Here is a 24089-nt window from a genome sequence, read left to right as displayed (position 1 = left end):
ATATTCCAGATGTGGCCTCACCAGTGCCAAATAAAGAGGAATAACTACTTCTCTAGGTCTGCTTGAAATGCTCCTCCTAATGTACCCTAGTATGCTGTTAGCCTTCTTGGCTACAAGGGCACACTGTTTACTCATATCCAGCCTTTCATCCACCATAACCCCTAGGTCCCTTTCCATCGTACTGCTGCTGAGCCAGTCGGTCCCTAGCCTATAACAATGCTTGGGATTCTTCCGCCCCAGGTGCAGGACTCTACACTTCTCCTTATTGAACCTCATCAGATTTCTTTTGGCCCAATCCTCCAATTTATCCAGGTCCCTCTGGATTCTCTCTCTACCCTCCCATGAATCTACCTCTCCCCCTAGTTTTGTGTCATCCGCAAACTTGCTGAGGGTACAATCCAGTCCCTCATCCAGGTCATTAATAAAGAGGTTGAATAACACCAGCCCCAGAACCAAGCCTTGCAGCACTCTGCTTGAAACAGACCGCCATCCAGATATTGAGCCACTGACCACTTCCCGTTGGGCCCGACCATCAAGCCAGCTTTCTATCCATCTTATAGTCCAAGGATCCAATCCATATTTCCTTAATTTATGGACAAGAATGTTGTGGGAGACCATATCAAAAGCCTTGCTGAAGTCAAGGTATATCACATCCGCTGACTTCCCCATGTCCACAGAGCTTGTTACCTTGTCATAGAAGCTAATCAGATTGGTCAGGCAGGACTTGCTCCTGGTGAATCCATGTTGGCTACTTTTGATCACTTTCCCCTCTTCCAAGTGCTCCAAAATGGATTCCTTGAATATTTCCTCCATTATTTTCCCAGGGATTGAGGTAAGGCTGACTGGTCTATAGTTCCCTGGATTGTCCTTCTTTCCTTTTTTAAAGATGGCACTATGTTTGCCTTCTTCCAGTCATCCGGTATGTCCCAGAGTCTTCAAGGATAATGGCCAAAGGTTCAGCAATGACCTCTGCCAATTCCCTCAGTACCCTGGGGTGCATTAAATCCAGACCCATGGACTTGTGCACATCTAGTCTTTCCTAGATAGCTCAGAACTTGTTCCTTCCCCACAGATGGCTGCCCTCCACCTTCCCATACTGCATTGTCTAGGACCGTCTTGGGGAAGTTGACTTTGTCTGTGAAGACTGAGGTGAAAAAAGCATTGAGTACTTCAGCTTCTCTTGCATCATCTGTCACTAGGTTACCTCCCTCATCCAGTAATGGCCCCACACCTTCTCTGATAACCCGTTTATTGTTCACATGCCTGTAGAAACCCTTGTTACTCTTCACATCTCTTGCCAGCTGCAGTTCCAATTGTGCTTTTGCTTTCCTGATTACTGCCCGGCATTCTCCAGCCGTATGTTTATACTCATCCTATGTCTATGTTTCTATGATTCTATGATACATAGAACTCTATGGTTCTCTGAGTGTGGCCTTGCTACCCCACCAGTGGTTAGGTTTGAAAGGGAGAAGTTTAGAACATAGAAAGAGGTTGCTTAAAGTGATGTCTCAAAGCTCACTTTGGCCAGTTGGCTTTGACTGATTAAGGAAGAAGGTGCACAGCATTAGCTGCCGTTGAAGGTTTGGGTAGAGGTCTCACTGGAGAGTGCAGACTCAGCAACAGACCTCACCACCTTACTTATCTTGAAGACTAGAAGGAGAACTGCAGTCTCTGAAATGTGACTTCATGACGTCTTCTTACCCTGCTAAACCTGCAGGCATTTCTATTTCGTTGTGGGTTCAGTCAGCTCTGGGGTCCCACATGGCTATCTCAGTTTTAGATACCCTGGCTCCCAGACTGGCTGGAGGGGCCACCATCTGTTTTTTGTAAGACGCTCATGGGGCAGAGTTTGTCTGCACAGCGAAGAACCCATGTCTGGCCCTTGCTGGCTGACTCGGGCTCACAGGGCTTGTACAGACTTCCCCCTGGGACTACAGCCCTGGGAACCCACCTCCCTGCGGGGTCCTAAAACTCATATCCCAGGCCAGGCCTGGAGGCTGCACTGCAAGGAAAAAACCTCACAGCCCTAGTCCCCTGGCACAGGCCAGCTGCAGACATACCCTTCCGGCTGAGATGTCTACTCCCAGTTTCTCTGCTGCGAATGCTGTTCGTGCAGAATAAATTTCTTCGATCCTTTTCTTACTGAAAGGTTTTATGTTTAATTCACTCCAGGAGTTGTGTTATTCCCTGGAATTTCCCCCTTGGTAAGCACACAGCATCTATGCCTTGGTTTATGTCCTTCAGCATTCCTTTTTCTTTGAGCCGTGCACAGTCCCCATTCCTTCTAATGTGGCACACTTACGTGTAATGAAAACTGATATGGTCCTGCCTAATCTTCCAAATCCAATGGCCACACTGCACAGCCTTTGGAAAGGCACATGTGCAGGTCATGCTATTCACCGAACAAGGGACACTGCCCAGTTCCAGGGAGGCATGAGGCAAATGGGTGCAGACATTCTGATGGACAGAGCAGACTGTCCAGGAGCTGTTCCGTTTATAAGGCACAGGTATGTTTTATCTTCTGGGGGGAATGAGACTTGGATTTCTTGGGGGTAATGATCAGTTTGCCCCATAGGACCTTCTGTCTCACCTCAAATTAATTCTAATTGGCATAACTCAGTTCTCCCCCACCCATCACAATGACAACAGACAATGTCAGACCATTTTCTGGTAACCTTTCAAGTTCTTTCTACCTAGGTTGGGAGAAAGAAAGAATGAAAGAAAGAAAGAAAGAAGTTTCATATCTATGTAAATCCTGAGACATGCTCGCCTTGGTGATTAACAATCATCTTGTATTCTTGAGGATTGGAACTCCCACCTGGAATTGCTCTGTGGGAATTTAGACAGTGTCTCATGTGATGCAGACAATTTTTATATTGTTTTTACTAGGAGGATCCTATCTTGGGAGGAACAGAGACAGAGACAGATGGTGTTTCTAATGCGTGAGGGCCTGGAAGCATTAATAGTTAATCATTCCAGGCATATCTGTTCCCCAAGCTCCATACAGCATCACTTACTGGAGTTCAGTGAAGATTTTCCTACACTTAGCTCCTGTCCTACATCCAACTTCTGGAGTCTGGAGTGAATCCTGTATGTTTAACAGCTGGAAATTCTTTCCCACCCCTTGTACATATATGATTGTTCATTTCTCTCAGGAACAGACAATAGTTTGATGTGATAAACACATCAGATCTCCAATTGCTTCTTTGTAGGGAAACTTCCTGTAATAGAGATGAAGTCCATAATCTGTCTCAGGGTGCTAGAAGTTCATTCATCTTGAGCAGAGTAAAGCCATCTTTGTTTAAAATGCAAACAAACAAGGCAGAGGTGGGGTCATTGTTGGGGTGATGGAAATTACACAATAGAGTTTGCTGTTGGAAACCCTGGGAAATGCTAATGAGCTCATTTCATTTCCACTCAGTTTTAGAGCCACCGAACCTGCACTAAAAATCATAGAATCATAGAAGATTAGGGTTGGAAGAAATATCAGATCATCTAATCTAACCTTTGCTCCAAGAAGGACCAACCCCAACTAAATCACTCCAGCCTGGGCTTTGTCAACCCTGGCTTTAAAAACCTCTGAGGACTGAGATTCCACCACCTCTCTAGGCAATGCAATCCAGTGCTTCACCACCCTCCTGGTGACAGGTTTTTTTTTTTTCCTAATATTTAACCTAGATTTCCATCACTTTAACTTCAGATCATTGCTCCTTTTTCTGCCATCTGCACTACTGAGAACAGCCTCTCTCCATCCTCTTTGGAACCCCCCACCCCCAGGAAGTGAAGGCTGCTATCAAATACCACCCCCACACTCTTGTCTGACTCAGACAAAATGGGCCCAGTTTCCTTGGCTTCTCTGCATAAGTCATGTGCCCAGCCCCCTCATCAACTCTGTTGCCCTCCAGTGGACTTGCTCCAATTTGTCCATATCCTTTCTATAGTGGGTGGCCCCAAACTTGAACATAATATTCCAGGTGTGTCCTCATCAGTGCTGAATAGAGTGGAATAATCACTTCCCTAAATCTGCTGGCTACCCTGCTGCTAATGCATCCCAGTCTGTTGTTGTTAGCCTTCTTGGCAATAAGGGCACATTGTTGGCTCATGTCCAGTTTCTCATCCACTGTAATCCTCAGGACCCTTTCCATAGAACTGCTGCTTTGCCATTGATCCCAGCCCAAAAACACTGCTTGGGATTCTTCCATCCCAAGTGCAGGATTCAGCCCTTGTCTTTGTTGAACCTAATCAAATTTCTTTTGGCCCAATCCTTCAATATGTCTAGGTCATTCTGTACCCTATCCCTATCCTCCAGCACATTCACGCCTCTCCCATGCTTAGCATCATATGCAGACTTGCTGAGGGTTCAACCCATCCCCTTGTCTGGGTCTTTAATGAATATATTGGACAAAAATAGCCCCAGGACCAACCATTGGGACACTCCACTTGATACCAATCATCAGCTGGGCATTGAGCCCTTGATCACTACTTGTTGAGCCTGATGATCTAGCTGGGTTTCTATCCAGCTTACTGTCCATATATCCAGGCTATCCTTCTTTAACTTGCTGGCAAGAATCCTGTGGGAGCCCGTAATAAAAACTTGGCTAAATCCAAGTATATCACATCCACCGCTTTCCCCCTATTCATAGAGCCACTTATCTCATCTTCAAAAGCTGTCAGGTTGGTCAGGCATGACTTAGCTCTTGGTGAATCCATGCTGACTGTTCCTGATCACCTTCCTCTCCTTCATGTGTTTCAAGAATGATTCCTGGAGGATGCCCTCCATGATTTTTATGTGGACTGAGGTGAGGCTGCCTAGTCTGTAGTTCCTGAATACCAGTGGCTCTACAATCACATCCGCCAGCTCTCAGCACATGTGGATGCCTTAAATCTGGCCCCATGGACTTCTGCATATCCAGCTTTTCTAAATAGTCCTTAACCTGTTGTTTCACTGCTTAGGGCAGCCCATCTCCTCCCTGCACTGTGCTGCCCAGTGCAGCAGTCTGGGAGCTGACTGCATCTCTAAGCACAGAGACAAAAAAACCCACAGAGTTCTTCACTTTGTTCCACGTTGTCTGTCAGTAGGCTGCCTTCCGATTTAGTAATGGCCCCACGCTTCCTTCTTGTGACTAATGTACCTGCAGAAACCCTTCTTGTTATCCTTCACAAGGGTCATGTTTCAGTGACAAGAAACCAAACCTTATTAAATGTACCACAGACTCACCTTGTTAGAGCATCTGAACAATTTTGACAAGAATAAAGAGAAGTCCTGTGGCACCTTATAGATTAACAGAATTTTGGAACGTGAGTTTTTGTGATCAAAGACCCACTTTGTCAGATGCATCCAAAAATTCAGATTATGCTCCAAAAATTGTGTTAGTCTATTAGGTGCCACAATTTTTGTTGTTTGTGCAGATACAGACTAACACAGCTTCCTCTGTGATATTTGACAAGAATGAAATTTCTTCCTTAGCTCACATGTGTTGGCATATGCAAGTTGGTGCATGTGTGAATGCTTTTTTGATGAGAAATGTGGACATTTAATGCCTTTACACTTGTCAAGTGCTTCATGAAATGCAAAGTAAATAAAGTCAGGATCCCAAGGTTTAAATATAGTTTCAAGCCTAATTGGCTCTAGTGGTCTGTGACTGCCTCTGAAGTCAATACATCATGCAGAAGCCATTTCCCTGAGTTAACATGGGCTGCTCATGTGCTAACACCCTTTGGGACAGACAGTATTTTTTCTGGCAACTTATGCAGACAGCCGTGGGGGGTCCTTGCATCCATTCCAGCATCTAAAAGCACGGTTTGTTTTAGTTGGAAGTTTTGAATTCATTTAGCGAGCGTGTTAGGGAGTGGAACCCATAATCTAGGTTCCAGAAAATAAACAGAATAAAGACTTTGCTAATATTAATAGATAAAGTGGCCCCCATGAAAGAGTCCATGTACCCAAAGTAAACAGAGAGCATCTGAGTCCCACTTCCAACTCCCACAGCCATTTGCTGACACTTCAACCAGGAAATAGCTGTAGTATTTCGTCTCCCACTGAGCAGTAATGCTTCACGTTTTTCATTAAGGTAAATAATTTTCAGCTTAGATTTAAACATTCTCCTGTGCGTGGCTGCATTGAGCTAGGCAGGACAGCCACAGAGTGAAAGTGACTCACCTTTTTTCTTTATCTTTTCTGGACAAAATGAAAAAACAGCCTTTCCTCAGGAGTGAACAACCAGCAGCTGTCACCGTGAAATGTTTTTAAACATTGAACATTTATTGAAAGGCCACTCGCTGTGTATGAGGGGAAGAATTCAATCTCTCTATGGAGCTAGAAGAAGCACAGTAATATGGCTATTTTGTGGTAGAGCTTGCTCACAATCATACCATGCATGTAAAAGAGTCTTCTGCCAATACCCCTTCAGAGGACTATTGTCTTCCCTTGAGCTATCGTACTGTAGAATGGATTTTCCAAACAAAGATTGCAAAAAGAACAATTTTCAAACTAAAAATCTCCTCCTGGTTTATTTTTGCTCTGGAAAATGGCCAGCTCCCTCCTCTCTGCTGCCTGGCATTCAGAGTCAGCACTGTCGTTTGTTAGCACTTCCTGCTTTTTACTCCTTTGGGCATTGGCAACTTGAGCTGAGAGTCAGCCAGACTCTGTTTCCTCTTGGGCATTGCAGCAGAATTGTTATTGCCTGAAGTTACAGTGCAGAGCAGCTTTCAATCAAGGGTCCTGGAGGCTTCCCAAAAGGGGAGAGGCTTGGGGACCAGGGGTCCCCTCCACCCCCTCATCATTCCTTCCCCCAAGACCCCACCCCCAGCCAACCCAAGAAACAGAAGTTGGACCAGGCCCTGGGAGTCCTGCACCCCTCCCTCGCCCCACCAGAGCCAGGCTGGAGACAGCTGCCAGGGCAGCTGTGGGGAGCCAGCACATTGTCAAGGAGTCTCCACCTGCCCTGGGCTTGATGAAGAACCTGGGGAGAAGTGAGTGGGGTCATGGGCTGGAGGCTGCTCTCAGCCCCTCTGCACTGAGGGCAGGTGGAGAGTCTATGCAGCTCCCATAGCTGCCCAGCCTTCTTGGCCAGGCTTCACACTGGCCTAGCTGGGGGTGGAACCTTGGGGGTAAAGGGAGAGGACAGGGTGTCTGCCTTGTTGCAGAGTGGATGGGCCAGACCCATTTGCAGAAAGTGAGGGACCCTGGCACCCCAACTCCCCCACACCCAGCTAAGGCTCCATGGCTTTCAGTCACTCCACAGCCAGCTGGGACTCACTCAGCACTTGTGTGTGATACCCAGCACCAGGAACTGTCCCAGCGCGAGCTCTGAGCTGAGCTCATGCACTCCGAATGTTGCCAGGGCAGTGCAAGTGGTGGACGGGCTGGCTGCTTGAAGGGATGGGCAGCTCCTGCGGCAGCTCGCTCATCCGTAGCCCAGAGGGGGAGCTGGCCGAGCCCTAGTGCAGATATGTCTCCACTAGCTGGGAATCACAGCCCTGTGCGATGCATAGACATAACCATAGGGCGTAACCTGGAGCCTCCTCTTTTAGTGCTGGAGTTCTGATGGGAAGACCCCATTTGAGCCCCATGCACTGTGAAAAAGGCAGGATTAATTTTGTTTACTTTCTAAAGATGGGCGCTGTCCATACATTCACCCTAGGCCAGGACCGCTGGTCAAACTACATATACTCTGATGCACTGCAGTCCCCATGCCTGGTGCTTGTAGCTGGTGCATTATGGGAGCCACTGCCCATAGCAACATCTTTCTGAGAGAATATCTATTTAAGCAGTTGAGCGGTAATAGCTAATTTAGTCCTCATCATTTTATATGTGTAGTTGGGATGATGTTTTCCAATGTGCATTACTTTGCATTTGTCAATGTTGAATTTCATCTGCCATTTTGATGTCCTGCTACCCAGTTTTGTGAGATCCTTTTGAAGCTCTTTGCAGCAGTTTTGTATCTTCCGCAAATTTTGCCACCTCACTCTTTACCCCTCATGCAGGTGATTTATGACTCTGTTGAATAGTCTGGTCCCAGTATGGACACCACTAGTTACCACTCTCCATTGTGAAAACTGACCATTTATTCCTGCCCTTGTTTTCCTATCTTCTAACCAGTTACTGATCTGTAAGGGCTCTTCACTTTTATCCCATGACAGCTTGCTTTGCTTAAAAGCCTTTCATGAGGGACCTTGTTGAGGGCTTTCTGAATGTCCAAGTGTGCTGGATCCACTGGATGGCCCTTGTGCAAGTTGTCTTTTACCCCCTCAAAAAACTCTAATGGGTTAATGAGGCATGATTGGTTAGAAAAAACGTATTGACTCTTCCTCAACAAATTATGACCATCCATGTGTCTGACAATTCTGTTCTTCACTAAAGTTTCAAGTAATTTGCCCAGTACTGATGTCAAAGTTGCCTACCTGTAATTGCCAGGATCACCTCTAGATCCCTTTTTAAATATTGGCATCACGTTAGGTTTCTTCCAGTCATTTGATACAGAAGCTGATTTAAATGAAAGGTTTCAAGTCACAGTTAGTTGTTCTGCAATTTCACATTTGAGTTCCTTCAGAATTCTTGGTTGAATGCCCGTTGGTCCTGGTGACTTATTACTATTTAATTTATCAGTTTGTTCCAAAACCTCATGTGATACCTCAGCCTGGGATGTTTCCTCAGATTTTTCTTCTAAAACGAATAGGCCAGGTATGGGAATGTCCCTCCCCATCTTCAGCAATGTAGACCAATGCAAACAATTCATTTAGTTTCTCTGCTATGACCTTATCATCCTTGAGTGCTCCTTCAGCATCTTGATCCTCCAGTGGCCTCACTGGCTGTTTGCAGGCTTCCTGCTTCTGATGTACGGTTTGCGGCTTTTTTGTGCTATTACTTTTTGAGTCTTTGGCCAGCTGTTTTCAAATTCTTTTTTGGCAGTCCTAATTGTACTGTAACACATTGCTTGCCATAATTTGTGCTTCTTTCTATTTTCCTCACTAGGATTTAACTTCCATTTTTTAACAGGATGCTTTTACATTTCTCACTGCTTCTTTTACTTAATTGTTTAGCTACAGCGATGCTTTGTGGTTCTTTTACTGTTTTTTTTTAATTTTATACATTTAACCTGAGCCTCTCTTATGATGTATTTATAAAGTTTCCAGGTGGCCTGCAGGGCTTTTACTTTTGGCACAGTAGTTTTTAATTTCTGTTTAGCCAAATTCCTCATTTTTGTGTATTTCCCCTTTCTGAAATTAAATGCTACAGTACTGGGCTGCTGTGGTATTGTCCCCACCGCAGGGATGTTAAATTTTATTACATTATGGTCACTATTACCAAACAGCCCAGCTATCTTAACTCCTTGGACCAGATCCTGTGCTCTGCTTAAAACTAAATCAAGATTTTCCTCTCCTCTCCTGGGTCCCAGAACCAGCTCCTCCAACAAGCAATTATTTAAGGTGTCAAGCAGCTTTATATCTGCATCGTGTCTTGAGGTGACTTGTGCATGCAGGGATAGTTGAAATCCCCCAGTATTACTAAGTGTTTTCATTCTGTAGCCTCTCTAATATCCCTGAGCATTTCACAGCCACTATCACCATCCTGCTCAGGTGGTGAGTAATATATTCCTAGTGTCATAGCCAGGGCTTTTCTTCTGATGGCAGCAAGTCCTGGCAGGGAGAGCAGAGTGGGGCTGGGTGGAGTGGCAGGCAGCTGATGCAGCACAGCCCAAGCATGGCACTTGCTTTGAGGCTGTGCCAGGCAGCCACACACTGCCCAGCTGTGTGCCAGCCCCCGCCCCTGGGTGCAGCATGCAGGAGAGTGGCTCAGGAGAGCCACTTATGCGGGGCCTCCTCCTGCCACTCTGCACGTGCATCCCACCATTTGTGGGACAAGCAAGGCAGCTGCAGAGGAGGCAGCCCCTTCCCAGCATGGCTCTAACCAGGATCCATGGGAGATGTGAAACCCCGGCATGGCTCTAGACAGGAGCTGCGTGAGATCTGCAGCCCTGGAGTGGCTCTAGACAGGAGCTGTGTGAGACCTGCAGCCCCAGCATGGCTCTAGCTAGGAGCTGCATGAGATCTGTGGCCCTGACGTGGTTCTAGCTGGGAGCTACATGAGTTCTGCAGCCCCAGCGTGGGTCTAGACAGGAGCTGCATGAGATGTGCAGCCCTGGCGTGGCTCTACACAGGAGTTGCATGAGATCTGTGGCCCTGGCGTGGTTCAAGCTGGGAGCCACGTGAGTTCTGTGGCCCTGGTGTGGCTTTAGCTGGGAGCTGCATGAGATCTGTGGCCCCGGTGTGGCTCTAGCCAGGAGCCGTATGAGATCTGCAGCCCTGGCATGGCTCTAGCTGGGAGCCGTGTGAGTCCTGTGGCCCCGGCATGACTCTAGCTGGGAGCTGCATGAGTTCCGCAGCCCTGGCGTGGCTCTATCTGGGAACCACATGAGTTCCGCAGCCCTGGCGTGGCTCTATCTGGGAGCCACATGAGTTCCACAGCCCTGGCGTGGCTCTATCTGGGAAACACATGAGTTCCGCGGCCCTGGCAAGGCTCTAGCTGGGAGCTGCATGAGTTCTGCGGCCCTGGCATGGCTCTAGCCCGGAATCATGTGAGATCTGCTGCACTGGTGTGGCTCTAGCTGGGAGCCGTGTGAAATCTGTGGCCTGAAGCTGCCCGAGTGGTTGCAGCACATGCTGCCTCTGCCCAGCACAGTCCCAGAGGCCCTGCACAACTTCTTCATTTCTGGATCCATCAGCAACTCCATCAGTGAGTTGCTGAAATATACGTTTGCAGGGGTGTGTTCGGAATGCCTGGCTCTGTGGGAGGGGAGAGGGACTGAGTTAGGGCTGGGGGTGCCTGGTTCTAGGGGAGGACATTGATTTAGAGCAGGGAGGAGGGCTGGGGGCACCTGGCTGTAGGGGAGGGGGTTGGGGTTAGAGCGGGGGCCTGGGGGTTGGGGTTGGGGGAGCTTGCGGGTGCCTGGCTCTGGGGACCAGAGAGGGATTGGGATAGGGCAGAGGGCTAGGGATGACTGGATCTGGGGGAGGGGGAGGGCTTCAAGCAGGGATGGGGGGCTGGGGCTGTGGAGGAGGTGAAGCCTGGGGTGCTTTGGGGCTGTGTGGGGGTTAAGCTGCCTGGGGACAAGAGTGGGTGCAGATTGGGGCTGTGGGGAGGGTTAAGCCTGGGGGTGGGAGGGGCGGTTTGGGGCTTTAGTTCCACCACCTTTTTTCTAGAAAAAAAAGCACTGAATCATGCCCTCATTTTCCCACAAGGAATCACTGTCCAGAGATTCTGTGGCAGTTTGGTTCACTTAAGATTTCTACTTCATTCTGTTCCCCACTTTCACATATAGTTCCACTTCCCCAGCTGCAAGACCTATTGTGTCCTTTCGATGTATTTGGTACCCCTGTCCTATTGACTGTCCTCATTCCACCAATTTTTTATGCTGTCCGTTGTATCAACAGCCTCATTGAATACGAGGCAGTCTAGTTCACCCCTCTTATTATCTAGCTTTATAACGTTTGTATATAAGCACTTAAAAGTGCCACTTTTTAGTGCCTGCCGTTACAAGGATGTAACTGACTGTGGCTCTTGTTTGTTTGACTGTTTCTTGTCTGATCCCCCCTGTATTTTATCACCTTCTATTCTCTCCTCCTTACTAGGACATAGAGAATCTCCATTAATAGAACCTCCCCTAAGGTGTGACTGTACCATGTGCTCCTCCACACCTGTCGGCTATCCCCAGCCCTGAGCCCTGCTCTTACCTTTATCTCCTTCTTCAGTCTCCTTTGCCGGTGGAACTACCCCATACACAAGAAGTGATTCTTTCTGGAGCCAGTGCAATAAAATGGTTTAAATTTTATGGAGAAAAGGCCCAGTTGGTGTAAGCCCTTTGGCTTTAAAAAGAGGTCACTGTTCTCGCAAGGCACAGAGCTGTGATGAGACATGAAATTTACGTAGGAGCTACAGATCAAACACCCTAGTGCAATTAATTTCAATGACATTTCAGGGAAATGTCAACTTGCTGGCATGTGTAACTGTCAGTGCCTCAAACCCAATCCAAATGGACTGTGTCCCTCGGTAGTTCACTTCGTAAAGCAGGGGAAGGAGCTGACTTAGAGGAAGATTAAAACTGTTCCATAGAGGACGCTTTCTCAGCCCAGGCCAATCTAGGCAGATGCCACACCAAACCACACATCCCCAAAGCTACGGCCAGCAGCCCCCAGCCCTGCATACCAGGCCCAGGCCTGATTGTCACAGCTTTCACAAGGCTCTGAGAACTAACTTACAAATATTTTGCGTCTTGTGAGCCTCCAGCAGACCTTCACTATGCAGCTTCTCTACAGCCGATGGCTAAGCCCTACTGATTACCATAGGGTGGGAACAAGCCCAGTATGACCTAATCACCATTTGCTGTAGTATTGTGATGTCATTGTGCAGCAGCACAAGATCACTGAGATCACACAGGGCAGTTCCTAGGGCAGCTAGGCCATGCTGAAACCTGTGCTGCCGTGGCATCTGTGCTTTGGCCCCCCCACATGCCTCCATCAGTGTTATCTTGGGAGCAGGAGCATGAAATGCAACCGCACCTGGCAATGACAATGTGGACACCTGCTCTGTTTATTGGCAGGGACCTCTCCACTTAAAGGAGTGCTGAGGTATTCAGCAGTGGAGAGAGAGAGAGGTCTGCTGTGCGCATTCCCACCATCAAGGATGCTACGAGTCCCACACAATGATCTACATGTCTTCCTCTAAGAGGGAAAACAATTGAAGACAGTTGGCAGTTCTTCAAAGAGACATTATTAAGAGCACAAGAGCAAAATCTTCCACTGTGTAGGAAAGATAAGAAGTGTGGCAAGAGAGCACCCTGGCTTCACCAGGAGATCTGCAATGATCTGAAAATCAAAAAGGACTCCGTCCTACAAAAAGTGGAAACTAAGTCAAAGTACAAAGGCTGAATATAAACCAATAATGGAAGTATTTTGGGGCAAAATTAGAAAGGCCAAGCCACAAACTGAGCACTAACCAGATACATAAAACATAATAAGAAAACTTTCTACAAATACATTAGAAGCAAGAAAATGACCAAGGACAGAGTAGGCACATTACTCAATGAAGAAGAAAAGCAGTAAGAGAAAATGTGGAAATGGCAAAATGCTTAATGGTTTCTTTGTTTAAGTTTTCATCAAGAAGGCTGATGGTCATTGGACGCCATACTTAGAGAAAGCCAGTGAAAATGGGTTAGGTTCAGAAGTTACTCGAACAACCTATTAGATATTGGCAAGTCACCAAGCCCTGATGAAATGCATCCTGGAATACTAAGGGAGCTGATAGAGGAGGTATCTGAGCCGTTAGCTCTCATCTTTGAAAAGTCCTGGAAGTCGGGAAAGATTACAGAAGACTGGAAAAGGGCAACTGCAGTAGTGCCCACCTATCAAAAGGGAAATAAGGACAACCCAGGGACCTGTGGACCAGTCAGGAATGATAATGGAGCAAGTAATTAAGGAATCTATTTGTGAAGATAATAAGCTGATGTTGCAGGCAGCACAGACTTGTTAGGAACAAATTATGTCAAACCAAGCTGATAGCTTTCTATGGCAGCTTTCTAGCAAGCCTTGTGGATAAGGGGGAAGCAGGAAATGTGGTAAGGCATTTGATACAGTCTCACATGGCCTTCTTATTAACAAACTAGGGAAATTCAGCGTGGATGGAGCTACCATAAAATGCATGCATAACTGATTGGATAACTATACCCAGAAGGTAGATAATGATTCACGGTCATGCTGTGGGGTTCCACTGGAATCTGTTTTGGGATTGATTCTTTTCAGTATCTTCATTGTGATTTAGATAATAGCATAGCATGTTAAATTTGCAGATGACACCACACTGGAAGTGGTTGCAAGTGCTTTGAAGGATAGAATTATAATTCAAAACGATTTGGACAAACTCCTTTTGGAGGCAAAAGACCAGTCTCTCCTTTTCAGAACAGCCCCTCTTTGACGGAAGGGCTATGAAAGGGTTAACTTTACTTCCATCCTGGCATGTGAAGGGGTATGTATGCCTTTCTCCTGTTTCTAAGGGTAGCTAGAGGCCAGCTGGAGGAGGGAAAAGATGGGAGAGTTGGGGTAGTACCACACAGGAACACAGATGGCTGCCTAATCACAAATGGGGTGCTTTGCTTCGGCTAGCAGGGGAAACGCGTCACTGGGTAGGGATGTTGCTGGCTGGATTCATTCTCTTGAGACAAGGCAGGTGTGGATGGACACAGTGTAGCTGATTTCAGGAGCCAGTGAAAAGCAGCCAGCCTGAGGGAGAGGAGAGGGGAGGAGAACAGGGAGGGCAGGAAGGAATCGTAGAGAAGGGAGAAGAGTGCAGGGTGGGATGGGCAATTCAGTGTGCCGTTGGGCTGTGGACTGGATGTCATAGCGATGTGATGGTTTCCAGACCTCATGAGTAACAAACCCACCATCTTAAAGAAGGGTGAAGCCAGCCAGTTCTTGGAAGGAAAGTCCTTTGCCAGGCCTGCTTGCACCTCCCAGAGGTGGAGGGATTGGAGAGGAGCCGTGACAAGCTGCAGAATGAGGGGAGACATACTCTTTTTTTTTCCTGGCTCTTTTTAAGAACCTCACAAAGGATGGCAAGCAGGGGGCATCTTACCCCATTACATTGCCCATCAGTGGAACCCATGGAAGGCCAGATGTGGTCTGGCTAACTTAGTGCTCTCAAGGCTGTTTATGAAGTCTGATCTCACACCATCTTTGGACAAGGAACAGAGAGATAGCCATGTTAGTCTATATTCTATCAAAACAAAAAAGCAGTCCAGTAGCACTTTAAAGACTAACAAAATAATTTATTAGGTAATGAGCTTTCGTGGGACAGACCCACTTCTTCAGAACAGAGCCATACCAGAACAGACTCAATATTTAAGGCACAGAGAACCAAAAGAAGTTATCAAGGCTGACAAATCAGAAAAAAATTGTAATCAACGTGGGCAAATCAGAAGAGCAGAGAGGTGGTAGGAGCTGGGGGGAAGTCAAGAGTCAGATAAAACAAAGTATGTAAAAGAGTTCATATAATCACCCAGGTAATTGGCGTCCCGGTTCAAACCACATGTTAATGTGTCAAATTTGAATATAAAAGAGAGCTCGGCACTCTGTCTTTTGCAGGAGATTGGTAAAGTTCCTTTGCAGTAGAACACAGACTTTCAGGTCATTAACAGAATGGCCCACTCCATCAAAGCGCTGGCTGACAGGCTTGTGAGTTAAGAGCTTTTTGATGTCTGTTTTGTGTCCATTCATTCTGTGTTGAAGCGTGTTTACCGTTTGTCCTATATACAAAGTATGTGGGCATTGTTGGCACATGATGGCATATATGATGCTTGTGAAGGAACATGACAATGTGCCCATGATTCTGTGAATAACCTGGCTAGGTCCAGTAATAGTATTTCCAGAATAGATATGTGGACAAAGCTGGCAATTGGGCTTGTTTCAAGGAAGAGTTCCAGGATTGGGGTATAGCCTGTGATTGCTAGTGAGAATCCTCATAAGGTTAGGAGGTTTTCTACAGGACAGAATAGTCCTATCACCTGGGGCCTTCTGGAGTGTGGCATCCTGATTTAAGATAGGTTGTAGGTCTTTAATGATGCATTGCCATGGTTTGAGTTGGGGGCTGTAGGTAATGACCAGTGGTGTTCTGTTGTTTTTTTTTTGGGCCTATCTTGAAGTAGCTAGTTTCTGGGTATTCATCTGGCCATGTCGATTTGTTTTTTTTTACTTCGCCTGGGGGGTAATTCAGGTTTATGAATATTTGCTAAAGATCTTGTAGTTTTGGGTCTCTGTCAGGAGGACCAGAGCAAATGTGATTGTACCTAAGGGCTTGACTGTAAACAATGGATCTAGTTACTTATGCAGGATGGAAGCTAGAAGCATGTAAGTAAGCATAGCGGTCAGTGGGTTTCCAGTAGAGTGTGGTCCTGATCAGGCCATCCTTGATTTGTACTGTAGTGTCCAGGAAATAGTAACAGGGAGGGAGCTGTGCTAGTCTATATACTATCAAAACAAAAAACAGTCAAGTAGCACTTTAAAGACTAGCAAAATAATTTATTAGGTGAGCTTTCGTGGGACAGACCCACTTCTTCAGACCACTTCTTCTGGTATGGCTGTGGTCTGAAGAAGTGGGTCTGTCCCACGAAAGCTCACCTAATAAATTATTTTGCTAGTCTTTAAAGTGCTACTTGACTGCTTTTGTTTTGTCCAGGAAATGTATCTCTCACGTGGAGTGGTTGAGGCATAAATTGATGGTGGGATGCAGATTGTTAAAGTCTCTGTGGAATTCTTCTGGAGTCTCTATACCATGGGTCCAAATCATAAAGATGTCATCGATGTGTCATAAGTAAAGGAGGGGTCATAGGGGATGAGAGCTGAGGAGTCATTGTTCCTGGTCAGCCCATAGCAGTTTCACTAATCTGGAGATATAAATTGTCCCCAAATTGGAAATAATTGTGGGTGAGAACAAAGTTACAGAGGTCAGACACCAGATTGGCTGTGATGACATCAGGGATGATATTCCTGATCGCTTGTAATCCATCTTTGTGTGGAATATTAGTGTACAGAGCCTCTACATCAAGAAACCCGAGGTGGAACCTAACACAAGTTGAACCTAGTCTGGCACTCTCTAGTCTGGCAACATCTTTAATCCAGCACAATTTTAGTTAGCCAGACAACAGCTTATTAGGGGCATGGACAAGTTTCCTGTGGTCCCATAAAGTTTGTTTCCAGCCACCAGTCCTGGCTCTCAATGTTCTGTGCTGCTATTTAGTGGTAATTTACCCCTAAATGTCTTCTAAGAGCCCAGTGAACAGTGGAAGCGTTGGTGATGGTGCTGGACAGTATTGGCCTCCCATGGACTGGCCAATTCTCGCATTCAGGACCAGTTGGGTGCCGAGGATGCTGGACTAGAGAAGTTCAACCTGTAATTTCTTTGTCTGGTTTTCACACACCGCCTGAACTGTATGTCTTTGTGAGCACCTTGGCCTGTTTGGCATGGCTCCTGTAACAACGGGCAAATCGTGACATATTTTGACAGTTGAGCTGAGGGTAACTTTGTCGGTCCAGCAACTGCCACATGCCCCAGCAGGGTTCAGCAGGACCGGGTGTATTGGTGCCATGGTCCGTGCAGCAAAAGTTCTGGGGAACAGCATTCCTCTCCCTGCATTGTTCTTAGGCATCACAGCAAGGCTTGTCTCCACAAGCGTGTGTGGCCAGGTCTCAGCCCCGCCCCAGTGAGACCACCTACTGACAGAGCATCACAGCGCTGCCCTAGAGAGCACCCTCCCACAGTGAGTCTCTCCTGCCTTCTCCCCAGTATGGGGGGTCAAGTGAGGGCAGAGCTGGAATGCAACATGCTCTGCCAGTTGACAGCCAGCAGATCTGCCCTGTGGAACTAATGGAGCTGGCGCAACTAAGAGAGGCCCTGAGGCTGCTCTGACATGCAGCAGGATTAGGTGATTCAGGCATGCCATCTGGCAGTGCATCGATGGAGCATGTGGCAGGCAGGGGCGAAGCTGGAATTCCAGAGATGCCAGGATGGGAGGCTGGACATGCTGGTAGGGTTGTTTACGAGACCATTGGAGGCAAAGCCTTGGAGAGCCTAACAGTCTGTGGCAGGCAGGCAGGCAGGCACAGGAAGGGGGTTGGCAGTGGAAAGAGCTCCTCTCAGATCGATGGTCTAGCAGGCAAAAGGGTTCCCAGGAGAGGCACTAGCCACAGCAAGGGCCAGGCCTTACTGGGAAGTTTTTAAAATACTGATCAATGTGGCGACTGGACCAGGACCCAGGGGGGTGGGGGCTTGTCCCCTGTAACTCCTGCTTCTGGGTGGGCCCCAGTATGGCAAGAATCATCACCCAGGCCTGAAATCAGGGACTTCAGGTGAGTATGAAAAGTCAAATTTCCCAAACCCTCACAGAGGCCTGGAACATGGCCCTGAGCCAGCTCTGCGGAAGCTGCTATCAAGTGTTACCAGCTAAGCTCAGGGCTCAGAAACATGGGCAAAGCACAGACACAGAGAGGCCGTCCCTGCCCCCAAGAGCTCAGGGTTGAAACAGACAAGGCACACACTAGGGCTGGAGGGAAACTGAGGCAAGGAGAGGGTCTCCTCCCCAGGCTAAAGCACTGCTGCAAATGGCACAAGCCACAAAGAGATGCTGCTCATCGTGGAAGGGTTAATGAAGGCTGCCTGCTCTGGCTGAGCTGCCAAGGCAGAGTGTGTTTTGCAGGTGCACCCTGGAAACGGCTCCGATGCCTCAGGTGGGGTGGGGAGGCAGTGGAAGGGGTCAGATTTTGTCTCTGGAGCAGGAGGGGAGGGGTGGTGTGATGGTGTCTAATTGTGGCAGGACCGTATAGGTTCCTGTTGCAGCCGCTGTTCTGTATTTGCCACAAGGCTCCCACCAGAAGTGGCATGGGAGATGCCATTAGAGCAGTGCTGACTAGCTGGAGAAGGGTATATGACTGTCCTTGCACTTCAAGATGTGAACGGCTCTGTACAGCTCCTGCCGTAGTGCCTTCCACACAGCTAGCCCGTATGTCTGCAGTTCCTGGCCAATGGGAGCTGCGGAGCTGGTGCATGGGGAGGGGCCAACACTTATAGCCCCTCCCCCCAGACTTCCCTCAGCATAGGAGCCAAAGGGACAGCACCAGGTAGGGATTCTGCCAGCGCACGCTACAGCTGGGCTTTTAACGGGCCAGCCAGCTGACTGGAGCCACCAGGGTCCCTTTTCGACCAGCATTGCGGTCAAAAACCAGACGCCTGGCGCCCCAAGTCGACGGGTCAGTCTGGCATCTCGCAGACACAAGCCCCAGGTGACAGCCAGGGCTTTGAGGGCAGGGAGCAAAGCAGCCATGCAGTCCGCAGCTCATGGCCCTTAGGAGCCTGCCATGGGCTCCCAATCTGGAAATGTGCAGGAAGGAGGCACTGGGGGATGCTGCGGCTCTCAGGACTCAGCCCCCTCCCAGACTTGCCATCCAGCCTGAGGAAGTGGGCCCCAGAAATATGCCCCCCGTGCCCCAGGTCCCCTGTCTCCTGGGGAGAGGCTGATTTGGGCAGGCTGGGTGAGGGGCCCTCCCTCTCAGGCCACCCCTCCTCACGGGCAGCTCCTCACTGTTGCAGACCAGCGGATCGGCACGTGTTTCTCGGCGCTGATCGGTGTGCGCTGCGCGGGGGAGCTTCTGGGCCAGTACACCAAGATGCAGTGCTGCTGCGACTCTGGGCGCTGCTGGGCCATTGGGCAGACCCCAGAGATGTGCCCCGTCCGGGGATCCGGTAAGCAGTGCTATGGGAACGTGCCCCACCGGGCACAGCCTACTTCTCAATGGGCGGGACCTATGCCGGGGGATTCTCTGGGCTAACCTTGGCAAGGGTCACAGTGCAATTGCACAAAGCCAGGGAAATGAGGAGTAAGGCCCCAGTAGAAGGGTCCCAGTGGAGCAGTAACCCCCACTCCATGCCCTCCCAGCCCCCTGCCAGGCTCCCTGGGCTTGGGAAGATGTTAGAAGGAGCAAAGGGCAGCGGCAGGGTCTGGGAATTAGGTCTCTGGGCTTCTGCCTTGCTGAGTGACTGCACAGCCCTTCCCAGCCCTCCAGCTGCCTCTCTGTAGGAAGGATGTGGGCTGCCACGGGACAGCCGGTCTTGGCATCACAGCATCCCCAGCCAGGCAGCCCTGTGCCTGCTGTGCGGAGCAGACTGCTCTTCCCACGCCGGCAGAGTGGGACCCCACGCCCCTTCTCATCCCTCTCCAGTGACGAAGGAGACAGTAATGAAGCTCTCTCCCCTCCACCTCAGAGCCCCCTGCTTCTCTGCTGAGCATCAGGCCACAGGTCACCTTGGCCTCCCCTGTGTCCCCAGCAGGGACCTGGGCCTGTGGAGCTGGGGTGATGCTGAGGCAGCTGTTCACTTTCAGATGAGTACCGCAGGCTCTGCACAGAGGGGCTCCCAGCAATGCCCGGCTTCTCGGGAACCTTCCCTGGCATTCCTGGGTTTGGGCCGAACGGCATCAGTCCTGGAATCAGCGGACCTGGAGGCATTGGACCAAATGGAGCGAATGGCCAAGGCGGGATCCCAGGGCTGCCTGGGATGGGCCCTGGAAGTTCGAGCATTGGTAAGTGATGCTTCAGTTCTGTTAGGGCTGGAGCAGCTCAGTGGTGTGTGCCATGGCGAGCTGCCCGGCACGGCACACACACTCGGAGCCCGGCCACGGAGGTTGTTCTGGCACCAGCAGGCCAAGGAGATGTGACACTAATGCTGTGCTGCATGCTGGTCCAGTGCACGGCTTACATGGCATCTGCTGGCACAGCCAGACCCCAGCTGGTGCTGGGTGCCAAGCCGGCAGGCTGCCTAGCCAACAAGGATGTCTTCCTCATTACAGACCAGGAACAGAGCCTCTGGCCCCTTCTCCCTCCCTGTAGGGCACAGCACAGCTTCACCAGCCAGCGGGCACGGGCCAAGTGTGTGGTGCTGGCTGCTGGAGTGAGCAAGGGTGAGAAGGCCTTGGCCCTGATCACAGCCCTGCCACTGATGTGCTATGTGCCCTTGGGCCAGTCACTTATCGTCTGTTGTTCTAGCAGCTGGTTGGGAACCTGTTGGTAGGTGCTGGATCTCAGCAGCCAGGCAAAGGGGCAGCCCTATGTCCCTTGGTTAGATTCCCTGGCTCTGTGGTGTGTGGCAAATGGGCAGTGTCAGCTAATCATAAGTCCAGTTTCCCATTGAGCAGGTCTCTGGGCACCCCTCCAGTGCACCAGGCAAGTGCCCCAGAGAGATGGTGTGAGCTGTTTTGCCCTCTGAGCCCAAACACCCGGTGTGGAGCAGAGCACGAGGGCCTGGCTTGGGGCCCCTGGGCTCCGAAAGGTCCCTTGCTGTCCAATCGTGTAGCTGCACAGCCAAGTTTGACAGTGTGAGCCAAGGGCAGGCAATGGGGTGATTGCCATTTGTTGGAGTCTGCAAGTGCCTGGAATGACAGCACTGAGCAGGGACACTGCAAGCTGCTGCGCTAGGCCATGTTCTTCCTCCAGACACGCTGCTGTAGGGGCTCCCCCTCTCCAGGTGCCTGCTGTGCAGATTGAACCTCTCCGGGGTGGATGGGGGAGGCCCAGGGCAGCCCGATCCCCTAGTGCCAGCGGTGCAGCCTGTTTCCTCCTCCAGCCATACCTTTCCTGAGCCCCTGCGGACAGACCAGTGCCGGCTCCACGGCTTCAGCCACTGGGCTGGCCAGCCCTGGGAACACAGTGCCACTCCCCATCGGGACCAATGGGAGAGGGAGAGTCCTGGCTGCCTGGGAGACAGCTGGCCAGGGATGGGCCCGCCTGCAGTCCCGGGCAGGGGAGGCCTGCAGATGGTCGGTGTGTTGCAGATGATGCTGGGAGGCCCATGCACCTACACCCCTTGGGGGAGGCACAGCCTTTCTGGGGGCTCCCCTCTCCCTGACAGCAGTGACCCCGAAGCAGGCACCTGGGCGGGGGAAGGGAGGAGGAGTGGGTTTGAGGTGAGGGAGCAAGGGGCTTGGGGGGAGGGAGGAGGGGGTTCTGGGTTGAGGGAGGAGGGGCTCAGGGGAGAGGGGGGAGTGGGTTTGAGGTGAGGGAGGCGGGGGCTTGGGGGGAGGGAGGAGGGGGTTCGGGGAGGAGGGGCTCAGGGTGGATGGGGGAGTGGGTTTGACATGGAGGAGGCGGTGGCTCGAGGGGGAGGGGTTCAGGGTGGAGGGAGGAGGGACTCAGGGGAGCGGGGGAGTGGATTTGAGGTGAGGGAGGCGGGGGAGGGAGGAGGGGGTTCAGGAAGGAGGGGCTCGGGGGGAGGGGGGAGTGGGTTTGAGGTGAGGGAGGCGGGGGGAGGGAGGAGGGGCTCAGGGTGGAGGGGGGAGTGGGTTTGAGGTGAGGGAGGCAGGGGCTTGGGGGGAGGGAGGAGGGGGTTCAGGGTGGAGGGAGGAGAGGCTCGGGGGGAGGGGGGAGTGGGTTTGAGGTGAGGGAGGCGGGGGGAGGGAGGAGGGGCTCAGGGTGGAGGGGGGAGTGGGTTTGAGGTGAGGGAGGCGGGGGGAGGGAGGAGGGGCTCAGGGTGGAGGGGGGAGTGGGTTTGAGGTGAGGGAGGCAGGGGCTTGGGGGGAGGGAGGAGGGGGTTCAGGGTGGAGGGAGGAGAGGCTCGGGGGGAGGGGGGAGTGGGTTTGAGGTGAGGGAGGCTGGGGCTCGGGGGGAGGGAGGAGGGGTTCAGGGAGGAGGGGCTCGGGGGAGGGGGGAGTGGGTTTGAGGTGAGGGAGGCGGGGGGAGGGAGGAGGGGCTCAGGATGGAGGGGGGAGTGGGTTTGAGGTGAGGGAGGCAGGGGCTTGGGGGGAGGGAGGAGGGGGTTCAGGGTGGAGGGAGGAGAGGCTCGGGGGAGGGGGGAGTGGGTTTGAGGTGAGGGAGGCTGGGGCTCGGGGGGAGGGAGGAGGGGTTCAGGGAGGAGGGGCTCGGGAGAGGGGGGAGTGGGTTTGAGGTGAGGGAGGCGGGGGGAGGGAGGAGGGGCTCAGGGTGGAGGGGGGAGTGGGTTTGAGGTGAGGGAGGCAGGGGCTTGGGGGGAGGGAGGAGGGGGTTCAGGGTGGAGGGAGGAGAGGCTCGGGGGAGGGGGGAGTGGGTTTGAGGTGAGGGAGGTGGGGGCTCGGAGGGAGGGAGGAGGGGGTTCAGGGTGAAGGGAGGAGGGGGGAGGGGGGAGTGGGTTTGAGGTGATGGAGGCAGGGGCTTCGGGGGGAGGGAGGAGGGCGTTCAGGGTGGAGGGGGGAGTGGGTTTGAGGTGAGGGAGGCGGGGGCTCAGGGGGAGGGAGGAGGGGTTCAGGGTGGAGGGAGGAGGGGCTCGGGGGAGAGGGGGGAGTGGGTTTGAGGTGATGGAGGCAGGGGCTTCAGGGGGAGGGAGGAGGGGGTTCAGGGGGGAGGGGAGAGTGGGTTTGAGGTGAGGGAGGCGGGGGCTCGGGGGGAGGGAGGAGGGGGTTCAGGGTGGAGGGGGGAGTGGGTTTGAGGTGAGGGAGGCGGGGGCTCGGGGGGAGGGAGGAGGGGTTCAGGATGGAGGGAGGAGGGGCTCGGGGGAGAGGGGGGAGTGGATTTGAGGTGAGGGAGGTGGGGGGGAGGGAGGAGGGGGTTCAGGGGGGAGGGAGAAGGGGTTCGGGGGGGAGTGGGTTTGAGGTGAGGGAGGCAGGGGTTTCGGGGGGAGGGAGGAGAGGGTTCAGGGTGGAGGGAGGAGGGGCTCAAGGGGGAGGGGGGAGTGGGTTTGACGTGAGGGAGGCGGGGGCTCAGGGGGAGGGAGGTGGCAGTTTGGGGGGAGGGAGGAGGAGACTCGTGGCTCCTGTTCCAGGCTCTCTGGGGGTTTCCAGGAACCGCCACCTTAAATCAGACCATCGACATCTGCAAGCACTTCACCAACCTGTGTCTGAACGGGCGCTGCATCCCCACCCCCTCCAGCTACCGCTGCGAGTGCAACATGGGCTACAAGCAGGATGTGCGCGGCGAGTGCATTGGTGAGACATCCCCTGGGCCAGGACCCCACTGCTCCAGCTGCCCTGCCCCCCCGGTGCCTGGCAGCATCAGGGGCTTGCAGCTGCCCCAGGCTGAGCTATGGAAGAGTCCTGTGGGCTGGGGGTGCCCTGCTGCTGGTGGGTAATCAGCACAGAGCAGCACTCTGGCGTCCTGCAGGGTGAGAGGGCGACGTGGGGACTGCCCGGCACCATGAAGATCATGGGGCACTTCCTCCCTCCCGCCTGGGTCACACTCTGATCATGGGCAAGCCAATGAGCTGCCATCACTTCATTCCCTGGTGCTGAACACGGCAGGCCCCAAACTAGACCTGCTCTTTGCCCGTTGTCTCCGCCAGCCCCAGCCAAGGACGGCAGCGGGGGCGAGGGACCCCGGGATCTGCCTACGCCAGGCTGCACTCCCTTACCATCCTCCCTGAATGCTCCCAGGGCTCTCTGACCCCTCCGGCCCCAAGGAGTGACCAGCCGGGTCTCTGTACAGATGGGCACGTAACCTGCTGCACCCATGGGCCCCTTCACGCTGGCCTGGCAGGCCTGGTGCTGATCCTGAAAGGCTGTGTGGGGACGGAGGGAATGCGGCTCAGC

General features: G+C 51.6%; 1 protein-coding gene across 1 annotated transcript in view; it reads left to right on the top strand.

Annotated features, from left to right (window-relative positions):
- FBN3 (fibrillin 3) overlaps window positions 1-24089 on the top strand; it is a 170276-nt gene that overhangs the window by 75637 nt on the left and 70550 nt on the right. The window contains exons 8-10 of the mRNA XM_074977926.1: window positions 19133-19285; window positions 19923-20120; window positions 23346-23489. Coding sequence (XP_074834027.1) covers window positions 19133-19285; window positions 19923-20120; window positions 23346-23489 — 495 coding nt within the window. The remainder of the gene's footprint in view (window positions 1-19132; window positions 19286-19922; window positions 20121-23345; window positions 23490-24089) is intronic.

The sequence above is a fragment of the Carettochelys insculpta genome, chromosome 27, assembly GCF_033958435.1.
Source record: "Carettochelys insculpta isolate YL-2023 chromosome 27, ASM3395843v1, whole genome shotgun sequence".
Classification (NCBI taxonomy): Eukaryota; Metazoa; Chordata; order Testudines; family Carettochelyidae; genus Carettochelys; species Carettochelys insculpta.
This window is presented reverse-complemented; position numbering and strand designations above follow the sequence as displayed.